Source organism: Ambystoma mexicanum, chromosome 13 (assembly GCF_040938575.1).
Source record: "Ambystoma mexicanum isolate Mex_15411 chromosome 13, UKY_AmexF1_1, whole genome shotgun sequence".
Classification (NCBI taxonomy): domain Eukaryota; kingdom Metazoa; phylum Chordata; class Amphibia; order Caudata; family Ambystomatidae; genus Ambystoma; species Ambystoma mexicanum.
Window position 1 is genome coordinate 37692574 of NC_090938.1, and position 14540 is coordinate 37707113.

The window sequence follows — 14540 nt, forward strand, 5'->3', positions numbered from 1 at the left end:
ACCAATAGCATGGAGTACTCTGCAACAGATAGCACAGAGGTCTTTGCAACAGATAGCACAGCATACTCTGCAACAGATAGCACTGAGTACCCTGAAACAGATGGTACAGAGTACTCTGCAACAGATAGTACAGAGTACTCTGCAACAGATAGTACCAAGTACTCTGCAACAGATAGTACCAAGTACTCTGCAACAGATAGCACAGAGTACTCTGAAACTGATGGTACAGAGTACTCTGCAACAGATAGTACAGAATACTCTGAAACAGATAGTACCGAGTACTCTGCAACAGATAGCACAGAGTACTCTGAAACTGATGGTACAGAGTACTCTGCAACAGATAGTACCGAGTACTCTGTAACAGATAGTATAGAGTATTCTGCAACAGATAGCACAGAGTATTCTGTAATAGATAGCACAAAGTACTCTGAAACAGATAGCACAGAGTACTCTGCAACGGACAGCGCAGAGTACTCTGCATCAGACAACACAGAGTACTCTGCAACAGAGAGTACAGAGTATCCTACAACCGATAGCACAGAGTACTCTGCACCAGATAACACAGCGGACTCTGCAGCAGATAGCACAGTGTACTCTGCAACAGATAGCCCCGAGTCCTCTGCAACAGACAGTACAGAGTATTCTACAACCGATAGATCAGAGTACTCTGCAACAGACAGCACAGAGTAGTCTGCACCAGATAGCACAGAGGACTCTGCAATAGATAGTACAGGGTACTCTGCAACCGATAGCACAGAGTACTCTGCAACAGATTGTACCGAGTACCATGAAACAGATAGTACAGAGTACTCTGCAACAGATAGTACAGAGTACTCTGCAACAGATGGTACCGAGTACTCTGCAACAGATAGCACAGAGTGCTCTGAAACTGATGGTACAGAGTACTCTGCAACAGATAGTTCCGAGTACTCTGTAACAGATAGTGTAGAGTACTCTGCAACAGATAGCACAGAGTACTCTGCACCAGATAGCACAGCGGACTCTGCAGCAGATAGCACAGTGTACTCTGCAACAGATAGCCCCGAGTACTCTGCAACAGACAGTACAGAGTATTCTACAACCGATAGCACAGAGTACTCTGCAACAGACAGCACAGAGTAGTCTGCACCAGATAGCACAGAGGACTCTGCAATAGATAGTACAGGGTACTCTGCAACCGATAGCACAGAGTACTCTGCAACAGATGGTACTAAGTACCCTGAAACAGATAGTACAGAGTACTCTGCAACAGATAGTACAGAGTACTCTGCAACAGATGGTACCGAGTACTCTGCAACAGATAGCACAGAGTGCTCTGAAACTGATGGTACAGAGTACTCTGCAACAGATAGTACCGAGTACTCTGTAACAGATAGTATAGAGTACTCTGCAACAGATAGCACAGAGTACTCTGCAACAGACAGCACAGAGTACTCTGCATCAGATAGCACAGAGGACTCTGCAACAGATAGCACAGAGTACTCTGCAACAGATAGCACCGAGGACTCTGCAACAGATAGCACAGAAGACTCTGCAACAGATAGCACAGAGTACTCTGCAACATATAGCACTGAGTACTCTGCAACAGACAGTACAGCCTATTCTGCAACAGACAGTACTGCATACTCTGCAACAGACAGTACAGAGTACTTTGCAACAGATAGCACAGAGTACTCTGCAACAGACAGCACAGATTTCTCTGCACCAGATAGCACAGAGGACTCTGCAACAGATAGCACAGCATACTCTGCAGCAGATAGCACAGCATACTCTGCAACATATAGCCCAGTGTACTCTGCAACAGACAGTACAGAGTATTCTACAACCGATAGCACAGAGGACTCTGCAACAGATGGCACAGAGTACTCTGCAACAGATAGCACCGAGGACTCTGCAACAGATAGCACAGAAGACTCTGCAACAGATAGCACAGAGTACTCTGCAACAGACAGCACAGAGTACTCTGCAACAGATAGTACTGAGTACTCTGCAACAGATAGCACAGCGTACTCTGCAACAGATAGCACACAGTATTCTCCAACAGATAGCACAGAAGACTCTGCAACAGATAGAACAGAGTACGCTGAAACAGATAGCACAGAGTACTCTGCACCAGACAGCACAGAGTACTCTGCAACACACAGTACAGAGTACTCTGCAACAGATTGTATAGTCTAACACCTATTTTGAAACACCAGGGCGGGTTGGATGAAAACCTATGGGAAACACAGGGACTTACAATGGCACAGGAAGGTCTCCTTCATGTGTCTATATAAATAGTGAGTGGGAGGAGCTCGAGTAGAACAGAAGTGTTTTTCTGCAACCCTTGGGCTCATGTCCCTGGGGGATATGGGGTGGATGGACTAGAGGATCTATGGGGCTGCAAACTAAAACACTAGAGACAACATGTTGGCGGCTAATATTATCAGAATGGACATTAAACAAAGAAAATGCATGTGTGTACTGTAATAGGACGTTGTGTCCAAGTCCACTTATCTAATATAAACAAAACACAGTTCATGTGTACAGAGCCTACGTCACTCACCGTCCATGTGTACAGAGCCTAAGTCACTCTACAGAGCCTACGTCACTCACCGTCCATGTGTACAGAGCCTAAGTCACTCTACAGAGCCTAAGTCACTCACAGTCCATGTGTACAGAGCCTAAGTCACTCCACAGAGCCCACGTCACTCACCGTCCATGTGTACAGAGCCTAAGTCACTCTACAGAGCCTAAGCCACTCACAGTTCATGTGTACAGAGCCTAAGTCACGCATACTTCATGTGCACAGAGCCTAAGTCACTCACAGCTCATGTATGCAGAGCCTAAGCCACTCACAGTTCATGTGTACAGAGCCTAGATCACTCACAGTTCATGTGTACCGAGCCTAAGTCACTCACAGTGCATGTGTACAGAGCCTAAGCCACTCACAGTTCATGTATGCAGAGCCTAAATCACTCACAGTTCATGTGTACAGAGCCTAACCCACTCACAGTGCATGTGTACAGAGCCTAAGTCACTCACAGTGCATGTGTACCGAGCCTAGGCCACTCACAGTTCATTTGTACAGAGCCTAAATCACTCACAGTTCATGTGTACAGAGCCTAAATAACTCACAGTTCATGTGCACAGAGCCTAAATAACTCACAGTTCATGTGTACAGAGCCTAAGCCACTCACAGTGCATGTGTACAGAGCCTAAATCACTCACAGTTCATGTGTACAGAGCCTAAGCCACTCACAGTTCATGTGTACAGAGCCTAGGTCGCTCACAGTTCATGTATGCAGAGCCTAAGTCACTCTACAGAGCCTAGGCCATTCACAGTTCATGTGTACAGAGCCCAAGTCACTCACTCTTCATGTGCACAGAGTATAATCACTCACAGTTCATGTATGCAGAGCCTAAGTCACTCACAGTTCATGTGCACAGATCCTAAGTCACTCACAGTTCATGTGTACTGAGCCTAAGCCACTCACAGTGCATGTGTACAGAGCGTAAATCATTTACAGTGCATGTGTACAGAGCCTAAGCCACACACAGTTCATGTGTACAGAGCCTAAGTCACTCACAGTTCATGTGTACAGAGCCTAAGTCACTCACAGTGCATGTATACAGAGCCTATGTCACTCACAGTTCATGTGTACAGAGCCTAAGTCGCTCACAGTTCATGTATGCAGAGCCTAAATCACTCACAGTTTATGTTTGCAGAGCCTAAGTCACTCACAGTTCATCTGTACAGAGCCTTGGTCACTCACAGTTAATGTGTACAAAGCCTAAGCCACTCACAGTTCATGTGTACAGAGCCTAAGTCACTCACAGTTCATGTGTACATAGCCTAAGTCACTCACAGTGCATTTATACAGAGCCTATGTCACACACAGTTCATTTGTACAGAACCTAAGTCGCTCACAGTTCATGTGTACAGAGCCTAAGTCACTCACAGTGCATTTATACAGAGCCTATGTCACACACAGTTCATTTGTACAGAACCTAAGTCGCTCACAGTTCATGTATGCATAGCCTAAGTCACTCACAGTTCATGTGTGCAGAGCCTAAGTCACTCACAGTTCATCTGTACAGAGCCTTGGTCACTCACAGTGCATGTGTGCAGAGCCTAAATCACTCACAGTTCATGCGTGCAGAGCCTAAATCACTCCCCGTTCATGTGTGCAGAGGCTAAGTCACTCATAGTTCATGTATGTAGAGCCTAAGTCACTCACAGTTCGTGTATACAGAGCCAGTTCGTGTATGCAGAGCCTAAGTCACTCACAGTACATGTGTACAGAGCCTAAGCCACTCACAGTGCATGTGTACAGAGCCTAAATAACTCACAGTTCATGTGCACAGAGCCTAAGTCACTCACAGTTCATGTGCACAGAGCCTAAGTCACTTACAGTTCATGTGCACAGAGCCTAAGTCACTCACATTTCATGTGTACAAAGCCTAGGTCACTCACAGTGCATGTGTACAGAGCCTAAGTCACTCACAGTTCATGTGTACAGAGCCTAAGTCACTCATAGTTCATGTATGCAGAGCCTAAGTCACACACAGTTCGTGTATACAGAGCCAGTTCGTGTATGCAGAGCCTAAGTCACACACAGTTCGTGTATGCAGAGCCTAAGCCACTCACAGTGCATGTGCACAGAGCCTAAATAACTCACAGTTCATGTGCACAGAGCCTAAGTCACTCACAGTTCATGTGCACAGAGCCTAAGTCACTTACAGTTCATGTGCACAGAGCCTAAGTCACTCACAGTTCATGTGTACAAAGCCTAGGTCACTCACAGTGCATGTGTACAGAGCCTAAGTCACTCACAGTTCATGTGTACAGAGCCTAAGTCACTCATAGTTCATGTATGCAGAGCCTAAGTCACACACAGTTCGTGTATGCAGAGCCTAAGTCACTCACAGTGCATGTGTACGGAGCCTAAATAACTCACAGTTCATGTGCACAGAGCCTAAGTCACTCACAGTTCATGTGCACAGAGCCAGTTCGTGTATGCAGAGCCTAAGTCACTCACAGTACATGTGTACAGAGCCTAAGCCACTCACAGTGCATGTGTACAGAGCCTAAATAACTCACAGTTCATGTGCACAGAGCCTAAGTCACTCACAGTTCATGTGCACAGAGCCTAAGTCACTTACAGTTCATGTGCACAGAGCCTAAGTCACTCACAGTTCATGTGTACAAAGCCTAGGTCACTCACAGTGCATGTGTACAGAGCCTAAGTCACTCACAGTTCATGTGTACAGAGCCTAAGTCACTCATAGTTCATGTATGCAGAGCCTAAGTCACACACAGTTCGTGTATACAGAGCCAGTTCGTGTATGCAGAGCCTAAGTCACACACAGTTCGTGTATGCAGAGCCTAAGCCACTCACAGTGCATGTGCACAGAGCCTAAATAACTCACAGTTCATGTGCACAGAGCCTAAGTCACTCACAGTTCATGTGCACAGAGCCTAAGTCACTTACAGTTCATGTGCACAGAGCCTAAGTCACTCACAGTTCATGTGTACAAAGCCTAGGTCACTCACAGTGCATGTGTACAGAGCCTAAGTCACTCACAGTTCATGTGTACAGAGCCTAAGTCACTCATAGTTCATGTATGCAGAGCCTAAGTCACACACAGTTCGTGTATGCAGAGCCTAAGTCACTCACAGTGCATGTGTACGGAGCCTAAATAACTCACAGTTCATGTGCACAGAGCCTAAGTCACTCACAGTTCATGTGCACAGAGCCTAAGTCACTCACAGTTCATGTGCACAGAGCCTGTCACTCACAGTTCATCTGTACAGAGCCTAAATAACTCACAGTTCATGTGCACAGAGCCTAATTCACTCACAGTTCATTTGTACAGAACCTAAGTCGCTCACAGTTCATGTATGCAGAGCCTAAGTCACACACAGTTTGTGTATGCAGAGCCTAAGTCACTCACAGTGCATGTGTACAGAGCCTAAATAACTCACAGTTCATGTGCACAGAGCCTAAGTCACTCACAGTTCATGTGCACAGAGCCTAAGTCACTCACAGTTCATGTGCACAGAGCCTAAGTCACTCACAGTTCATCTGTACAGAGCCTAAATAACTCACAGTTCATGTGCACAGAGCCTATGTCACACACAGTTCATTTGTACAGAACCTAAGTCGCTCACAGTTCATGTATGCAGAGCCTAAGTCACTCACAGTTCATGTGTGCAGAGCCTAAGTCACTCACAGTTCATGTGTACAGAGCCTAAGTCACTCACAGTGCATTTATACAGAGCCTATGTCACACACAGTTCATTTGTACAGAACCTAAGTCGCTCACAGTTCATGTATGCAGAGCCTAAGTCACTCACAGTTCATGTGTGCAGAGCCTAAGTCACTCACAGTTCATCTGTACAGAGCCTTGGTCACTCACAGTGCATGTGTACAGAGCCTAAATCACTCACAGTTCATGCGTGCAGAGCCTAAATCACTCCCCGTTCATGTGTGCAGAGGCTAAGTCACTCATAGTTCATGTATGTAGAGCCTAAGTCACTCACAGTTCGTGTATACAGAGCCAGTTCGTGTATGCAGAGCCTAAGTCACTCACAGTACATGTGTACAGAGCCTAAGTCACTCATAGTTCATGTATGCAGAGCCTAAGTCACACACAGTTCGTGTATGCAGAGCCTAAGCCACTCACAGTGCATGTGTACAGAGCCTAAATAACTCACAGTTCATGTGCACAGAGCCTAAGTGACTCACAGTTCATGTGCACAGAGCCCAAATCACTTACAGTTCATGTGCACAGAGCCTAAGTCACTCACAGTTCATGTGTACAAAGCCTAGGTCACTCACAGTGCATGTGTACAGAGCCTAAGTCACTCACCGTTCATGTGTACAGAGCCTAAGTCACTCATAGTTCATGTATGCAGAGCCTAAGTCACACACAGTTCGTGTATGCAGAGCCTAAGTCACTCACAGTGCATGTGTACAGAGCCTAAGTCACTCACAGTTCATGTGCACAGAGCCTAAGTCACTCACAGTTCCGTCCGCCATAGAATGCGTGGTTGAAATGGGAGGGTAGGTGGGGGAATGCAGAGTTGACCAGTTATTTTACAAAACATACTTTAAAAAACGTTTTTTTAAATGCACATTCCTATTGGGGGTAGCAATAAAGATGACAGGGGTAGCAGCTGCAGCAGAGAGGTCGCAGCTGCGACCGCTGGCGACCCTCACACGGCGTCCCTGGGACCAGGGGTGACCGTATTGCAAGTGAAGCCCGTGGCCCTTTGGTTTTATTTATCCGGGAATGGGGAAAAGCAGCCAGTGGGATCGAACGGAACATGGAAGCAACAATTTCACTCCCCCCACCCCCAACCCCTGCTTACTCCCTTAAAATTTAGCAAATATTTAATACATGGGATCAACTACTAATGTTGAGGCTGGGAAGAATTTAGAATTGTTTTCTTTTTTAAATAATGAACTTTCTTTGTATCGCTCCTGGAAATACTTGCGTATAGGCTCGTTATAAACGCATATCATATCATATCATATGAACGAACTGGGGGACATTGCTCAAGGGTCGTTCACAGGCTCTGCTGTGTTGTTTACCGAAAAAGCCCACATTATCCCCCCAAACTCCATCTCTCTCTTTTTCTCTCTCTCTTTCTCGCTGTCTCTTTCTGTTTCTCTCTCTCTCCTCTTTCTGTTTCATTTTCTCTCTCTCTCTCTCTCTCTCTCTCTCTCTCTCTCTAATATATCCAGTGAAAGAACTTTAGTTCCAAGGCAGTTAAGCTAGACCAGTTCATCACAACCAAACGCATGAAATTCAGCGGACGTGGGAAGTGATGGAATCTTACTTCAGCCCCCACCCCTATGATGTCATTGTTTTGTCTCATTTGTCATCGCATTGATGTGCTCGAGGGCTGAGCAGCAGGCGGGACTCTGAATTCGATTGCTCGCCCTGAATTTCATGGTTGTTTGTTGTTGTGATGGGCCCGACCCACATGACTCTGGCTTAACTAACGTTTTCTCACTGAATTTCAAGGGTTTTGTCCTGCTATATCATCGCCACGTCCAGTGACCAGGGCCTTCAGCCGAGGTCCATGTTTGATTATTGAAGACTGAGGTCCAGGGGCCCCGGCCTGTCACCACAGCCCACACCCCCCTGCCAGATCCCACGGGGTGTGGCCACGACCACTGTGCACGTTGCAGCAAGAAGGTCCCCTGACCATTGGCCCAGGTCCCCATTGTCTCCTCTCCTTTCATTTCGGTGGCAGTTTCCCGTGGGAAATTCCCACATTAGCAAACCGCAATCGCATTGATGTCGCGACGCATTACCGCGCTAATCGTTCCCAGTAATATTCCCGATTGCTGGGGTGACGGGACATTGCTCGACAATTTAAAAGTCTTCCCCATCCCCACCACCAACCTCCATGTGCCCCCACTCATGCTTTCAGCGCACCCCCCCCCTTTGTTCCACTCTGTGTTCCTGACCCTCCCACTATTGCCTTTCACTGTGACAAATTTCGTTTTTCTGAGAGGGTCTTACGATGTTTAGTCGGCGACCCTGCGAGATTGCTGCGGCAAGACGAAAAGGTTTTGTCACAAAACGGTCTCTCCGTCGTACCCCAAAGTCTCTTACTACACATGGGGCCCTCTTCCCTCCTCACCAGCTCTACCCTAATCTGAAATCACCCCTTTCGACACATTCCAAATCTCGCTCTGAGCCCTTTCCTTTTCCGGTTTACCGCACCCTTCCCACAGTAATTGTTTGAGCAAACAAAGAATTAACAATTGGCGGTTTTTCATTTCTGAAAAGCCTCACTGCTGCAATGCACATAAGTAAGCTTGTGTTGGACCCCTTTCTCCACAGAATGTTTTTAAAACTACTGGACGGACTTAAACCAAACCAAAAACTGGGTATCTGCAAGACTGACTTTGTGCCCAAGCTGTTTCTCATCTGACGCCGATCCGAACACCTTTTTCTCTATTGGAAAATTAATTGGAAAAGCTGAAAACACCTTTATTTTACTCTTCTTAATTTTTGATCTATTTTATTACCTTCCCACAAAATGTACAGTTTAGAAGAACAATTTTTAAAATAAGAAGAAAGACAAGTTTTCCGGGGCAAAATTAACAATAAAGACAGAATTGCTGAGGTGCTCTGAGCTGGAGGTACATTTCCAGGGAAGGCCGGTGGGGGCGCTGTGGCACGCGTGGCACCCATTCTACGCTCAGACTTCAGGTGGAAAGGTGTTTATGCTTTTTAAAACCCATCAAACCATTCATGGTTTTCAATACATGTATTTTTTTTAGGGAAAGCCATTTGTCAGAAGTTTCCTAACGCGCTTAACTTTCTGTCCGCGTGGCACCTAGCGTACATGAACTCTGTGAAGGTTTACTTTGAATCCTAACCAATAGACATGTATGTTTAAGTAGGTGGCCAGAGTCAGTGAGTGCAATTCACGGTGCTTGTAATTCCGGGAGGGTTGGGGTAGAGTCAGTCTCATGATAGAGTTGTGTCCTTATATGACTGGTGTAGCTCGGGCACATCCCATGCCCTGGCAGGACCAGACCTCTGACAGGCCGCTACTTACTTTTCACTGAGGCTTTCTCTGACACCTGTAATTAACTTGTCTCGGGAGGATAGCTCAGGGGCAACGTGCTCGCCTTGACGCGGAGGAAAACAGGTTCAGCGCCACCCTTAATGCCCCCTTCTCCACCCCCCCATCTCTGGCGCATGGGGCTTCTCAGCCTCTGTCTTCCGACACTAGCAGCAGCCCTCCCCCTGAGACCTACCCTCTGTTAGGCCCAGTCCCTGCGCAGAAGTGTCCCCTGGCCAGAAAACATTAAGTTGCCAAGCATCCTGGCTTCCGAGCAATTAACGTGGCGCCTTGAAGCAATATGCTTTTGCGCATGGCCACTACAAATCGAACTAATAGGAACACAATCGCTCCCCAACATGACTTCAAAAAGAGGACCAAGCCAGTAACTTTCTTAAAATGACAAGCATTGGCAAAGCCAATAGTTCTGATTTTATGTAGGCAGCCGATATGCGTTTGTCAGGTACGGTCATAAAATGACACTGCTGGACCCCTAAGATGGCATTAGTAACTGGGTATATAATGGCAGTGTTTAATATGTAAACACAAACCCGCACTGTTAGCTTTGCAAGTGCTTGTTTTAACAGGAATGCAGTGCAAGGAACAGATGCGAGACACCCACATTGTGTATAGTTCAGGTGGATGGAGGCACGAGTGGTTAAGACACGTTCTTTAACCGGGATGGGGTTTCCAGTCACAATTAAGCTATTGTCCTTTAGAAAGCTGCCAAGAAATAACACTGGCATGCGCTTAAAAGCACAGAGGTAGCTCAAAGATAAGAACCACCCTCTCTCTCGACACGACTAAAAGGACGATTTCTGGAAAGGTGAGTGCAGGGCGAAGAGCTGGAGACGCAGACTCACTCACCTCGAGTTGAGGTGGAGGGGCTGCACACACACACTTCGAACATCTGCTCCCGCAGAAGCTGCTTAGAAGGGTTCGTTTGGAAGCTGCCCGTCCATCCGTGTCTTTGCCTCTCTACGGGTCTCGAGTTAAGCCAATCTTCGGCTGTCTCATCAGGGCGCGCAAGTCGTGTCTCTCCGTTCGAGAAGGTGTCATTTTTAATTTTCGTGTTCTCCCCCAGTGGGAGAAGGGCAGGCCATGACTCGTTTCCTAGGATATTTCTGAACTCACTGCCTGGCTGGCAGCTCATCTCCTGGTGACAGATGCCAGCCTGAGCAGGGCAGGGACGCGCATTGGTGTCCCGTGGCCCCTCTCTGATTGACGGAGCTGCCAGCCTGCAGCGCCCCCACCGCCACAGACACGTGGGGGACGGGGCTCGTTTCAGCACTCATCAGCCCCCACCCAGCAGGCCTGAAGGTGGGTCGTGGGGGTGGGTGGGCGAGTTAAGATAGATGATCTTGTCTGCCATTTAGGAAGGCAGGTGGTTTGAAATTACCCCCCCCCCCACCACCACCTCCTACTCTTAAGAAGGTGGAAATTACCAGAGCGTGTCCTCTTCTTAAGAGTGTGTGTGCCCAAAGACCATGTCGTGTGTGCGTATGTATGCCCACTGCCCGTGTGTGTGTGCTTGTGTATGTATGCCCACTGCCCATGTGTGTGTGTGCTTGTTCGTGTGTGTGTGTGTATGTTTGCCCAATGCCCATGCCGTGTGTGTGTGTCTGCTTGCTTGTGTGTGTATGTTTGCCCAATGCCCAGGCCGTGTGTGTGTGTCTGCTTGCTTGTGTGTGTATGTTTGCCCAATGCCCAGGCCGTGTGTGTGTGTCTGCTTGCTTGTGTGTGTATGTTTGCCCAATGCCCAGGCCGTGTGTGTGTGTCTGCTTGCTTGTGTGTGTATGTTTGCCCAATGCCCAGGCCGTGTGTGTGTGTCTGCTTGCTTGTGTGTGTATGTTTGCCCAATGCCCAGGCCGTGTGTGTGTGTCTGCTTGCTTGTGTGTGTGTGTGTATGGTTGCCCAATGCCCAGGCCGTGTGTGTGTGTGTGCTTGTTCGTGTGTGTGTGTGTGTGTATGTTTGCCCAATGCCCAGGCCGTGTGTGTGTGTCTGCTTGCTTGTGTGTGTGTTTGCCCAATGCCCAGGCCGTGTGTGTGTGTCTGCTTGCTTGTGTGTGTGTGTTTGCCCAATGCCCAGGCCGTGTGTCTGTGTCTGCTTGCTTGTGTGTGTGTGTTTGCCCAATGCCCAGGCCGTGTGTGTGCTGGTTTGTGTGTGTGCCCAATGTCCAGGCCATGTGTGGATGTGTGTGCCACACCACTGCTCAGTGTCACTCTCCGGCCGGCCCTTCCATGCAGCACTCTCCCTCCATAGCCCCGCTCTGTGATGCCCCCATATTAAGCGGCAATGCAGCTTCCGGGGAGACTATTTCTTGTGCTTTTTCGCCTTAATTTGTCTCCCTGTTACTAGATAGATTTATTTACGCCAGAGTTCGACATGTGGGATCATTTTGCGCCACGGCTGAGGCGCCGCAGCCGGCAGTGCCCCTGCTTGGTGGCAGTATTTTCAGTTATTGGGGACTTCCAGGGCCGATGAGGCAAGTAAGGTTGCTAAAAGTGCAGGGCCCCAGCAGCCAGCCAGCCAGCCAGCCAGCAGCCAGCCAGCCAGCAGCCAGCAGCCAGCCAGCCAGCAGCCAGCCAGCAGCCAGCAGCCAGCCAGCCAGCCAGCAGCCAGCAGCCAGCAGCCAGCCAGCCAGCCAGCCAGCCAGCAGCCAGCAGCCAGCAGCCAGCCAGCAGCCAGCCAGCCAGCCAGCCAGCAGCCAGCAGCCAGCAGCCAGCCAGCCAGCAGCCAGCCAGCAGCCAGCAGCCAGCCAGCCAGCCAGCCAGCCAGGTGTTGCCCTGGAGAGGCCTGGCCCGTTGAGGGGAGTGCTTGCCGCTGTTTTCTCAGTAGAAACAGTCACCCCATGGAATGATAAGTGCATGCACCTGACATGGGCTTGAGACCCCACGCCCTACTCGCCATAAGCATCGGGGGTATGCCAAATAATTTGGCGTCCAGAGGGGCTCTAGAGACATTTCTGTTCTAGTTGATAGCGGCTGATGGATGGTGGTTCTGTCCTCCCTCTATAGCGCTTTGATACCTACGGGTGACCGTGCGCTGTACACATTTTAATAACATAACAGGCTTTGGGAGGCAGGCCTGGGCAGGAGATGTGGGCCTTCACTGGATGACCGTAGGTGTGCCACCCGCCATCTCTTTCTTGGCAAGGCCCCTATTAGGACCCAGAGTCTGAGACCCTGCACCACAAAAGGTGACTGGACCCCCTCAGATGGTTGACTCCCAGGGATCTGGGTGAAGTCCTAACACGGCCACCTTGAAACTAGCAACTGAGCCGATGTTGCACCCAATTATCATAATTGGCTGTTTATAACGCGCTTAATACCGAAGAAGTTTCTGAACGCAGACTCGGGATCGAACCTGTGTTGCTCTGCGTTCTCTTGCTTCCAAGACGAATGCGTTGCCACTGAGCTATACTACCCGCGTAGAAAGGCTATCGAAACCGCGTAGAAAGGCTATCGAAGCCGCGTAGAAAGGCTATCGAAGCCGCGTAGAAAGGCTATACTACCCATGTAAAAAGGCTATACTACCTGTGTAGAAAGGCTATACTACCCATGTAAAAAGGCTATACTACCTGTGTAGAAAGGCTATACTACCTGCATAGAAAGGCTATATTACCCATGTAGAAAGGCTATACTACCTACGTAAAAAGGCTATACTACCCGTGTAGAAAGGCTATACTACCCATGTAAAAAGGCTATACTACCTGTGTAGAAAGGCTATACAAGCCGTGTAAAACGGCTATACTACCCGTGTAGAAAGGCTATACAAGCTGCGTAGAAAGGCTATACTACCTGCGTAGAAAGGCTATACAAGCCGCGTAGACAGGCTATACTACCCACGTAAAAAGGCTATACTACCCGTGTAGAAAGGCTATACTGTAGAAAGGCTATACTACCCGTGTAGAAAGGCTATACAAGCTGCGTAGAAAGGCTATACTACCTGCGTAGAAAGGCTATACAAGCCGCGTAGAAAGGCTATACTACCCACGTAGAAAGGCTATACTACCTGCGTAAAAGGCTATACTACCTGCGTAGAAAGGCTATACTACCCATGTAAAAAGGCTATACTACCCGTGTAGAAAGGCTATACAAGCCGCATAAAAAGGCTATACTACCCGTGTAGAAAGGCTATACAAGCTGCGTAGAAAGGCTATACTACCTGCGTAGAAAGGCTATACAAGCCGCGTAGACAGGCTATACTACCCACGTAAAAAGGCTATACTACCTGTGTAAAAAGGCTATACTACCCGGGTAGAAAGGCTATACTGTAAAAAGGCTATACTACCCGTGTAGAAAGGCTATACAAGCCGCATAAAAAGACTATACTACCCGTGTAGAAAGGCTATACAAGCTGCGTAGAAAGGCTATACTACCTGCGTAGAAAGGCTATCGAAGCCGCGTAGAAAGGCTATACTACCCATGTAAAAAGGCTATACTACCTGTGTAGAAAGGCTATACAAGCCGCGTAAAAAGGCTATACTACCCGTGTAGAAAGGCTATACAAGCTGCGTAGAAAGGCTATACTACCTGCGTAGAAAGGCTATACAAGCCGCGTAGACAGGCTATACTACCCACGTAAAAAGGCTATACTACCCGTGTAGAAAGGCTATACTGTAGAAAGGCTATACTAACAGCATAGAAAGGCTATACTACCCACGTAGAAAGGCTATACTACCCATGTAGAAAGGCGATACTGTAGAAAGGCTATACTACCCACGTAGAAAGGTTATGCTACCTGCGTAAAAGGCTATACTACATGCGTAGAAAGGCTATACTACCCATGTAAAAAGGCTATACTACCCGTGTAGAAAGGCTATACAAGCCGCGTAAAAAGGCTATACTACCCGTGTAGAAAGGCTATACAAGCTGCGTAGAAAGGCTATACTACCTGCGTAGAAAGGCTATACAAGCCGCGTAGACAGGCTATACTACCCACGTAAAAAGGCTATACTACCTG

The 14540-nt window shown here is 48.0% G+C and overlaps 2 protein-coding genes across 2 annotated transcripts in view; one reads left to right on the forward strand and one right to left on the reverse strand.

The window, feature by feature from the left end:
• LRRN2 (leucine rich repeat neuronal 2) overlaps positions 1–14540 on the reverse strand; it is a 408631-nt gene that overhangs the window by 227090 nt on the left and 167001 nt on the right. The window lies entirely within an intron of this gene.
• LOC138520179 (pneumococcal serine-rich repeat protein-like) lies at positions 10–2178 on the forward strand. Its single transcript, XM_069632656.1, has 3 exons — positions 10–662; positions 753–1094; positions 1185–2178. Exons 1-3 carry the CDS (start codon positions 10–12, stop codon positions 2176–2178), a joined length of 1989 nt encoding a protein of 662 aa, XP_069488757.1.